Source organism: Ailuropoda melanoleuca, chromosome 14 (assembly GCF_002007445.2).
Source record: "Ailuropoda melanoleuca isolate Jingjing chromosome 14, ASM200744v2, whole genome shotgun sequence".
Classification (NCBI taxonomy): Eukaryota; Metazoa; Chordata; class Mammalia; order Carnivora; family Ursidae; genus Ailuropoda; species Ailuropoda melanoleuca.
The window spans coordinates 39347459-39358320 of NC_048231.1; the positions used below are offsets into that span (position 1 = coordinate 39347459).

General features: G+C 59.2%; 2 protein-coding genes across 4 annotated transcripts in view; one reads left to right on the top strand and one right to left on the bottom strand.

Moving 5' to 3' along the window:
- Window positions 1–4687, top strand: part of TECPR2 (tectonin beta-propeller repeat containing 2) — a 102092-nt gene extending 97405 nt beyond the window's left edge. For all 3 annotated transcript variants that reach the window (XM_034642730.1, XM_034642732.1, XM_019799281.2), the window contains 3 exons: window positions 1812–1953; window positions 2425–2574; window positions 2909–4687. In XM_034642730.1, coding sequence (XP_034498621.1) covers window positions 1812–1953; window positions 2425–2574; window positions 2909–3060 — 444 coding nt within the window. In that variant the 3' untranslated portion in view covers window positions 3061–4687. The remainder of the gene's footprint in view (window positions 1–1811; window positions 1954–2424; window positions 2575–2908) is intronic.
- A 5777-nt stretch (window positions 4688–10464) lies between these two features.
- Window positions 10465–10862, bottom strand: part of ANKRD9 (ankyrin repeat domain 9) — a 1807-nt gene continuing 1409 nt past the window's right edge. The window contains exon 3 of the mRNA XM_034642174.1: window positions 10465–10854. Coding sequence (XP_034498065.1) covers window positions 10570–10854 — 285 coding nt within the window. The 3' untranslated portion in view covers window positions 10465–10569. The remainder of the gene's footprint in view (window positions 10855–10862) is intronic.

The following is a 10862-nucleotide window of genomic DNA, read 5'->3' on the forward strand; positions in this document are numbered from 1 at the left end:
CCTTGGGCACGAGGCATAGAGAGTGACCGCGTTCACCGCAGCCCGGAGGAGGAAGCACAAAGCTGCACAGGCATGTCAGCGCCTAGTGTCCACTGGGTGACTGCTTTGGGCCCAGTTGAGGCAGCCCAGGAAGGCAGGGTCCAAGACCAGGGGATGGAACAGGGACCACCAAGAGGTCCGGGGAAAACGGGCAGCATCGGTCGGTAGGAGGAGGATAGCCAGACCCCAGGGTTGGGTGCTCACCAGCAGTGCCGGTGACCAGAGGCTGGGAACGTACAGACGGCTATGTCCTCATGGATGACCCAGAGAGTGGGCGGCAGACAGGACACTGAAGGGCTTACTCTTGTCCTATGAGTAGTGGACAGGGGACCAGGAGATGTGGAACATGGACCTAGGCTGACCGAGGAATAGGGCAGAGCAGCTGGCCTTGTGCCCACTTGGGGACGGGAAGCCAACCCAGCAGGGGACATCACTGCCCAAGGGGACACACCGGCGGGCCACTCGAGCCAAGAGGTGTCCTCCTGTTGGGTGTCAGGACCTGGGGGTGGGTTGGGGCCTGGCCAGGTGGGTGGCTCTGGATGGGCCCTTCACAAGCACGGGGCTTACAGAGAGATAGCAGGAGTTAAATGATGCCCTTGTTCTCAGCTGACATTGGTCATGAGGCCAGCGAGGGCCAGGCCTGTGCCTGGTGGGTGGGGTCACTGGCCTTCTGGCCGGCCAGCCCCCACTTCCTGCTGTGCGCACAGAGGCTCTGTCACAGTCAGCCTTGCCCTTGTCCCATCCCATCTGAATGAAAAGCAGAATGGAGACGAGGGCTCAGAACGCCTCAGGAGGCCCACTGTCCCGACACCCACCTCACCCCTCCCCAGGCCGCCCGCCCCCTTGATGGAGCTCCTGGGGGCCATCAGATGCCCCCTCCCCCCGCACTTCTGTCACACCTCTTCCCACGACAGTAATAGCATATGTTGGTGGATTTTATTTCTATAGTGCTTCTAAACATTTTATTTACTTATTTTAGAGAGAGAGAAAGGGAGCACGCAGCGGGTAGGGAAGCAGAGGGAAGGGAGAGGCAGTCCTAAGCAGACTGCACTGACCCCGACACAGGGCTTGATCTCACAACCCTGAGATCACGACCTGAGCCAGAGTCAAGTCAGATGCTCAACCAGCTGCACTACCCAGATGCCCCATTTCTGTGAGTTTTTAAATTAAACTTTTTATCTGGAAAAAACTTCAGGCCAACAGAAACCCTGCATATATTTCAGTAAAGTCCCATAGACCCTTTGTCCAGATTCAGCCACTGGTAATGTTTTGCCATGTTTGCTTTCTCTCAGCTGGGAGCCGGGAGCTTGTGGCCGTGTGCTTGTACGTGTGCGGACCCTCCGAGGCCCGGGTCCTGCACGACCTGTTTCCCCAGAGCCTGCCCTCCCTTTCCCGGCCTCACCTGCCGTGAGGCAGAGACGTGGGCAGCGGCCACCCCATGCTCTTCTGTTGCTGCCCTTTGCCGCCACCTGCCCGTCCCAGCCCAGGATCCTGTGTGCGCCTCTTGCCTCCTCCTGCCCTCTGGCCCGTCTCTGCCTCTCTGTCCCTCAGGACGCGCTGCTGCTGATGCGCTGGGCTTCCTTGTGTGGTGGGCAGTCCCTCGGTCTGGGTTTGCCTGACGTGGCAGCGATGGCGTCTCTCCCTCTGAGGTCCACTCTGCCTCCCCTGCACCTCCTGTCCCGTGTTGGCCCCAAACCTCCTGTCCTTGCTCTCTCCAAAAATCACATGCCCCACCACCTCCTTCCCTGAGGAAAGGCTCTTCCTGCTTGCAGCCCGCTGGGGTCACGTTGGTCAGCATCCACTCCAGTCCCAACGACCAGATGCTGTGGGCACTCGACAGCAGGTGGAACGTGCATGTGCGGGCTGGCATCACCGAAGAGATGCCCGTGGGGACCAGCTGGGAGCACGTGCCAGGTAGGAAGGCAAGCGCGTCGTGGCTGCCCCCTCACACAGGCCCTGCTCCGTCAAGGGCCTGTCCTCCACACGGCAGGCACGGCTTTTGCACTTGGGGCTCTGTTTCCTCGCTACTGTCCTACTGAGGCAGGTGATAAGCAAGTGTCTAGCTGAATGTTCCTTGTTTGAGGGACCTGGCATTGCCGAGCTGCCATCAGCCCCATTCCCTTGGAGCTCCTGTGGGATGGTAGCTTCCAGACTGCCCGGACCCTGGTGTCCTATGGCCTCGGGCTCTCAGCAGCTTTGCTAGCTCTGCCGTGGGGCACCCTTTCCCTCTGCCACCACTCCGAGCCCGCAGTGCAGGGCACGGTCAGCACGGGGCCACCCTGGTTGACAGGACCCGGTGGTGGGAGGGAACAGACTCTTGGGAGGGGTGGTCTGTCCTATCCCAACTGGGGGCTGAGGACAGACAGACACCCTGTTGGTGTGCAGGGCTGCAGGCCTGCCAGCTGGCACTGAGCACCAGGACCGTGTGGGCCCGCTGCCCCAATGGTGATCTTGCCCGACGGTACGGCGTCACCGACAAGAACCCTGCCGGAGACTACTGGAAGAAAATTCCCGGCAACGTGACGTGTTTCACAGGCAAGTGCTGGACTCTGCGGGGCTCGGGGCTCCCGTGGACGAGGTCAGTGGGGGCTCCACAAGAGGCTGCTCCCACAGGGCTCGCTCTCCCAAGAGCCGAGGGTCACCCCTGAGGGAGGGCACCCAGCACCCCACGGGTCAGAGTGGCCCGGGAGGACAGGGCGCGGGGCCACCCACTTTAGAGCTGGGGAACTGAGGCACAGATTGGGGGTGGCGTGTCCAGGGCCCATAGCTAGAAGTGCCACGTCAAGATGTGGAGCCAGCCCGACTCCGCCTGCGCCCGCTGCCCAGGCTGGGTGACTCACGAGCGTGCGGCCGCCTCTCGTCCCTGCAGTGACCTCGTCAGATGAGCTGTGGGCAGTGGGCCCCCCCGGCTACCTCCTCCAGCGGCTGACGAGGACTTTCAGCCACTCGCATGGTGCCCCGAGCAGCCACGCCACCACCCCCCACCCCGAGGACCTGGAGGATGAGTGGGAGGTCATCTGAAGGAGCCTCGGGCAGGGCCGCTCAGGAGGGACGAGGCCAAGACGGTTGGCGGACACAGTGGTTTCGGAGTCGCTTGCTCTCGGCCACGCCTCATCAGCTCTTGTCCAGACATGTCAGGCCGGCTTGGACAGCCCACACTTGCTTTCATCCATGTTTGTTTCCGTCTTGTTCCAGAACCCACAGTCTCGGCCAAGCGACCCGGAGCCCTTGCCGGAGCGGTAGTGCCTCTGAGCTCTCGCCGAGGCCGCCCCCGAGTGCGGGGACAAGCCCGGGAGCCGGAGGTCAGCGCGCTTCCACTGCTGAGGGGGTCCCGCGCCAGCTTCGCAGTCACTACAGGGATGCAAGTTCTAGCACACATTCCATGCTGGACACCGCGGTGGGGAAACCAAGGCCGCGTCTGCGAGGTGGGGTGCTGGTCTGTGCCAGTATGTGCGCACACACACACACACACACACACACACACACACACACTCACACACCCCGTGCGCGCACACACCACCCACGCCCTCCCTGCCCGCTCACAGGGCACGGCACACTCGCCTCCTGGAGAACACACTTTAGCCAACACAATAAAGGCTGGTGGATGACATGGAATAGACAAGGTGCACGTGTTTCCAAGGCAGCAGCCGTGGCCCCGGGAGGTGTGGCCGGGTGTGGGGGAGCCCAGCCACGGGAGCTAACTGCGCGAGGTCTTGAGAGTGATGTTTAATGCTGCTGGCGGACATCGTAAAGACCAGAGGCGTCCTCGCGGGATGAGTCTACTAATTATTGCCTTTTTTGTTTGTTGTATTACAAACCTGCATAAGATACCTCACTTGAAATCAACTCTTACAAATTTAGAGGAGAAATGTATTTTCTGAAACCAGCGGAAGGCCTTTCATTCCTCCGCGTGGTTTACCCTGAGCCTGCACTGTCCCCCCTGCAGCTTCACCGAGCGCGGACGTCCCCCCGCGGGGCCATCACGGGACCTGCGGGCTGGCTCCGAGCAGGCGGGGCTTGGGTGGATACCCCCAGGAGGTTCCAGCTGTCCCGCTGTGGCGGCGCCAGCGTCAGTCCTTGGGGTCCTTGCCGGCATGTGGGCCATAGGCTTGGCAGCCCCACCACGTGTGCCGCCCCTGCCGGAGGCAGCTCCCCAGCAGGACTCCAGCCTCGCTGCTTTTTTTAGCCTGCCTTTGGCCCACGGCCCAGTGATTCGATGCCGGTTTTCTCCTAAGCAAATGTGTCCGGGAGCTCCCAGGCCACAGGTGAAGAGCGGTAAAACGTGTTCTCTGAGAGGACCCAGCCAGCCGCGAAGATGGAAGTGTTCCAGGTCTAAATGAGGACAAGAATCTGAAATCCCAGATCCCACTTCACACTCCACTTTTGTAGAATCCTGGTTTTACAAGTGTGGGGGCGGCCGAGGCCGGCGCAGGCTGGCTGCGGTTCCTCCCGAGTGTGCTGTGCCTTGCCCGGCGCGCCCAGACGGCAGAGCTCTCCTAAACCCGCGGGACTTCAGTGCAATTAAACCCAAGTCTAGTTTGATACTTCTAAACTACTTTTAGCTTCAGTGCTTTGTACGGTTTTTCTTTCCGGTTTTAATTTTTAGTTGTGCTTTGAGGCAGTGCAATAAACTAGACTTTTTCCAAAACTGGTTGAGTCTGGTGTTTCGGCTGTGAGAAGGGGCCCCCCGCGAGCACTCACAAGTGTGGCGTGCCCACCTGTGCTGGAAGAATCTGCTGATGCCGTTGGCCAGCCCAGCCCCACGGCCAGGAGAGCATGGCGGACGTGACTGCGTGGCCCGCGTGGTGTTTAAACATGCACCAGTGTACCCAGGGCAGCTGTCCCAAGGGAACAGTCACTCCAGAGGTAGATGTCCCCCCGATTGCCCCTGGGAAGGACTTGTCAGGTGAGGCGGAGCGCAGGGCGGTCTCCACAGGGAGGCCCGCCGAGGCCGGGCTGCTGTGGGCAGGCTTCAGACAGGTTCAAGCCCCTGGGTCTAAGACTCCATCCAAGAAACAAAACCAAATGCCAGCAGCGCCCTTCTGGAAACCAACATGTGGGAAAGGATCCCATTCATGGCAGCGGGACCCCTCATGTGCCAGGGAAGACCTGAACGAGGAACATCCGACTCCTGTCAGGGAGAGTCACACTCCACAGAAGACATCGGAGAAAGCTTGAATAAAGAAAGACGTGTCCCATGTCCCTGATGAAAGATGAAGGACACAGTGTAGACACCCCTCCTTTCCAAAAGGTTTAACTCAAGTTTGTCAGAACCCTCACTGGATGGGGGTCTGGGTGGCTCGGTCGGTGAAGCGTCTGCCTTCGGCTCAGGTCATGATCCCGGGGTTCTGGGATCGAGCCCCACGTTGGGCTCCCTGCTCCGTGGGGAGCCTGCTTCTCCCCCGCCTGTTCTTGTGCTGTCGCTTGCTCATTCTCTCTCCCCCTCTCCCTCTCCAATAAAGAAATCTTGAAAAAAGAAAGAACCCTCACTGGGATGTTTTGTTGGGAGGCAGGGAAGAAGTCCCAGAATAACATTCTTGCCCGTAAGTGCCCCCGACTGCCAGACGTGTGCCTGGGGCTCCTGCACCGCTCCGGAGCCCCCTGGAACCCCCTGAGGGAAATACTGTCAGCCTCAGTGACACTCAGAGAGGTTCAGGAACCTGCTGGAGGTCACACAGGGGCCACTGGGATTGGAGCCCAGCTCTGCGGAACTCCAGCGCCATGTGATGCCACCTCACTGTCCTGGGAAGAAACAGGTGGGAATTACCAAGAGTGCTNGGGCGGGGGACGGCAGGCGGCCGACCTGCCCCCAGGGAGCCAGCATGATGAAGGCGCAGGGGAGGGGAGGGGACGGGCGGGTGAAGTCACAGCTGATGGGCCCCACCCCTTCATTATGTGGACAAAATAACTATTAAATGTATTAAATAATCTTTGAACCAGGGGCGCCTGGGTGGCTCAGTCTGTTAAGTGTCTGACCCTTGATCTCAGCTCAGATCTTGATTTCAGGGTCATGAGTTCAAGCTCCACGTTGGGCTGCATGCGGGTGTGGGGCCTACTTAAAAAAAAAAATCTTAAAACTAGGGGGAACAGCATCTCATTTCTGGATGGCAAGGGCCTTCTAGACTCAAAAGTGATGGGAAAAGCCACAGAGGAAAATAAGCACATAGATTTGATTTCCTCAAAATATTAAAATGCTATAAATTTAAAATTGCACTTAAAAGGGGAAATTGTGACATATATACCTTAAAAACGTGTACACACCAGTCGGAGGACACCTCAGGCTTTCCTATGGACACCGATGATAGGGTGTCACTCAGCAAATGCCTGGCACCCAGGCGGGGCTCGGACGGAGCAAGGGGAGAACTGTAAAACCTGCAAACCCACAAACCACTTCTGGAAACCTGTCCTCAAGAACAAGTCCTAAATTGGAGGGAGACGTATGTGCAGCCCGTCTGCTGATTGTAAGAGAACCCCCGCCCCTGGCCTCCAGGTGCGGCCTGACACCGTCGGGCACCACTGTCACAGAGCGCGGTCCTGGGGGAAACGGGCCACGACTTCACTGCGTGGACGCTCACCGTCGGCAGCGCGTAACCGCGTGGTTTGGCTGAAGACCATACAGAGGGCGAAAGAAGAGGGACGGGGAAACCACGTAACACCCGTGTACTCGCACCCTTCTAACTTCCGGTGGGTTTGCAGCTGTTCATCAGTCCAGGGGCACAGGAGGGGCAGAAGGAAACGAGTTCCCTACACAGCTGGTCACAGTGGTTGCCTGTGGTCTAGACCCCTTTTGTGTCTTTTGAATTTTCAAAACTTGTAAATGTATTATTTCAAAATAAATAAAAACAGTGCTAACATTGACTCCTTATGCCGTCAACACTAGAGAGTCAAATATCACAAAGTAAACACCAAAGACTTCTGAGAAACCCTGTTTATAAAGCATTTTACAATATAGGAAAATGCTTACAGTGAGTTTAAAAATACTCAAATTACTTAAGTGATCTGATGTCACGTATGTAAAAAAGTATGCATAGAAGAATCTTGTATTTATAGATGTGCATGGAAGAAACTGGAAGAAAATACAGCCAGATGCTAGCTGTGGTTGTCTGGTTGGTGGGACGATGGCAGGTGTTGCCCCTTTATTTGGCAGCCAGGGGGGGGGGGGGGGGAGGGGATGACGTTTCCACGTGGACACCCAGCCACACCCTGCCCTGGTTTTCCCTGCAGTTCTGGTGTTCCCCCTGGAGCATGAATTCCAGAAGCAGAAATTCTTTTTAAAAACCACTTAAGACAGAAATCTCTATCTTGACTGGGGTGGTGGTTCTATGTGTGTAGACGTTTGTCAGAACTCCTCAGACGACACATTTAAGGTCTGTGCATCTCAGGGCACCTGTATGGCTCTGTGGGGAGAGCATGTGATTCTTGATCTTGGGGTCATGAGGTCAAGCCCCACGTTGGGTGTAAAGCCTATTTTTTTAAAAAAAGGCCTCTTTCCATCTTTAAAAATACATCAAGTCTGTGCATCTGTCATAGGTCAGTTGTGCATCCACTTCACACTGCAGCCAGACCGAACCACGGGGGTCACAGCAGCAGCCTTTCCCCCCCCCAGGAGCGGGCGCACATACTGCACGGTCGTCCGCCGACCGTGCTCGCTTCCCTCCTTCCCGGCTGCCAGGAAGCATCCTTGTTCTGAACGGGACAATCTTGCTCATGGCGGTGGAGCAATCGGGAGGAAGGGAAATCAGACGTTATTTGCATTGAGGTAACATCAGGCTGAGGCCCGTGTGCGGCCAGGCTCTCGCGTTGTGTCCTGTCACCACAGCCAGAGGTGCAGAGCGAGGCCCTTACTCCCCCGCCCTCCTGGCCACCTTCCCCAGGCCACCCAATAGCACGGGGGTCCCGAGGTGTCCCTTCCGGGTCCCCGGCTGAGATCACGACCCCTCTGTGCAGGAGCGGCCCCCCCTCCCCTGTCCTCCGAGAGTCTGGCCCCTGAGCTCCAACAGGCTGGGATTCACTGGGCCGCTGGGCAGGCGTAGGGGGGTGGCCGTACTGGCCGCAGTCAGCTTTTCCTTAGAAAGACTGGAATGAGTGAACCGAACACGCAAACCAGTGTGCTTCACTCCAGAGAAAAGGGGGCCTTGTTCCAGGCAGAGAGCAGTTGCCTCTGTGAAGCCACCGAGGCCACCTGCCAACGACCAAGAGCTGAGTCGCTGGCTGCCCTTTCTGGGGCTGATAAGCCCAGCGCTAGGTACTTCCTGCCCAACTCCTGCCCTCCCTCTGGCCAGCCGTGGCCACCAGATAACCCCGAGGTTTCACTTATCACCCTGCACCATTTCCCCAGGTCCTCTGCACTCAGAGGCCTGCAGTGCCCTGAGCCAGGCGTCCCAAGTCTCAGTGGGAGCTGTGCCAGGACTCAGGCCCCACTCCGCTGACATCGGGCAGTGATGCCAGCCTGACCTTGGTTTCTGCAGCCCTCAGCGCAGCTCCAAGCAGTGTGAACTCCATTACCTCCCGGACCCCGTCCCACCCACCCACAGCGAGGAGGACATCAGGGGCCAGTGCCCCGAGACGCCACCCTCCTGCCCTCAGCCCTCCAAGGCCTAGGGGCCAAAGGGGCCTCCAGTGGGCCCCAAAGTCACCCAGCAAATGACGGAGCAGTCCCCGCAGCTTTTGCTTCCTGATCACCAACCAACCACCCCACTTGGGCCCCAGAACTTCCCCTGAACGTGTGCTCAGGCTGGGCCCTCAGGCTGTGGTACCCAGAACGATCCAGCCCAGGTCCTGCCTCCTGCTTGCCTGACAGTGCTTCTATGGGGTGCCCCTTCCATGGCCTCCCGGGGAGCCCCAAGGCAGGGCAGCTCCCCTACCTCCGCATCACCCCAGTCACAGCCCAGGGGCCTCAAAGGGGCAGCTGAGCTGTAGAGTGGAAGGGAAGGGGGCCCAGGAGGGTTGCTCTTCCGGGGACAGAGCTGGGCCTGGGGAGACATGACAGGAAGTGTGCAGGCCCAGCTCCCTGTTGGGCTTTCTTGGCAGAGGCTGCTGGTGGTGCCAGGCACCCAGGGTTCCCCAGTGCCTCCACAGGCCCAGAGCCCGGAAGTCACCTACTACCTTGAGCCGCTCTGTCTCCACCTTCACCCACCCCCAAAGGCAATGAGCCCTCCCCCTGACAATGGCATCGCTGATATGAAGACCTGGGACTGCCTGGAGGAGCCAAGGGCTCCTGATCCCCCAAGTTTTGAGCTGGGAGAGAGGTTAGTATCCATTGCTCCCAAGTGTCAATGTTCAGAGGAGCTATTTAACTGACCCACAGGACACACAGCAGGAGGGGAGGAGTCCTCACTCCCACCTGCAATCTAGGATCAGCCTCTGGGCCGTGCACCCCTCCATTCTCCCCTCCTCCCACCATCGGGCAGACCTTTAGCCTTCTGCTCCTGGCAGGACATCGTGGCCCTCCAGCCCGTGCCGGCACAGGTTGAATTTCATAGACCAGTGGAATTCCCCAGGCAGGGCTGCCTGGCCATCCTCCCTGGCTCAGGGCTCCTCAGGGCACAGACCCAGCTCTTCAGCCAGTCCCTTTGTCCTGAAAGGCAGTGGCACATCTGTTAACAGGTCATCTTCAGAACCTTCCGGCAGAAGCCAGCTCCACTGGCTGGGCCAAGAGCCCTTGCCCATTGGGTGCTACAGCCTTCCTGTCACCCACAGGCACCACCTAACAGCCCCTGGGGGCTGGGCTGGGGGCACATAGGAGCCCACACCCAGGGCTGGACGGTGGTCAGGCCTGGAGGAAGGAACATCTAACCCCACCCGAAGACGGGGTGGAGCAAGGGGCCAGGGGCTTCACAGCAGAGGTGAGAAAAGCAGGAGCCCCAGGACTAGGTGCCTGCTACGGGTCAGGAAAGAGCAAAAGGGGTGACAGGGACAAGTCCAGGCTGGGATACGCTAGCTTTGGTGGGGGCTGTCACAAGGATACCCAAAGAGTGGCAGGGGGCCAGTGTGGGATGGGGGAGAGGCAGGGAGCACCAGCACAGCAGGCCTTCCTGTCCTCTGCCTCACACGGGCGTTTACACGGCCGCAGGTGCCCAATGCACAGGGGAATTCCTCCTAGGATTGGACCTGCTCGCTCTGCCTCTGCACACGTGGTCCCTGCACTCAGGCCCGTCAGTCCACACTCCCTGCCCCTGCCCAATTCCTGTGCTCAGCAGTCACTCCCTCTGGGACACCTAGTCCCGGAGGCTCTAGATCAAGATGGGACACTGGTCCTCACCGACCTCAGAGGCTGGGCCTGGCTCTAGAGGGTCGCATGACCCTTAAACCCTTGCAAAAAGGGGAGGGAAGTGGGGAGCTGCGCTCTGCCGGCCCCAGGAAATCTGCAGCTGGGGGGCCCACCTGCCCAGCCCGCAATGCACACAACATACGAAGCAGAGATTCTCCCATACAGAGATCAGTATATGTAAAGTGCTGGGTACAACGCTTTGAAAAATAGATTTTCCAAAAATCCTGCGCCCAAGGGAGCCCCCCCCGCCCCCGGCAGGTCTAGCCCTTGCCCGTGAGGTCCAGCGGCTGCAGGAAGGGCGGCAGCGGCAGCTCGTCCAGGGCCTCGGGGAAGCGTCCAGGTGAGATGGCGGTGACCAGCACCTGCATAGCGCGCACGAAGAGCGAGGGTGGCGCCAGGCCCGCCAGCCACTGGAACTTGTCCTCGCCCAGCAGCCGCTGCCAACGAGGCCGGTCCCCCAGTAGCTCTCGGCGGGCAGGACCGGCAGCACCGGCGGGTGCGTACAGCGCCAGCAGGTCGAGCAGCAAAAGGCGGCGCTGGCGTGGCTCCCCAG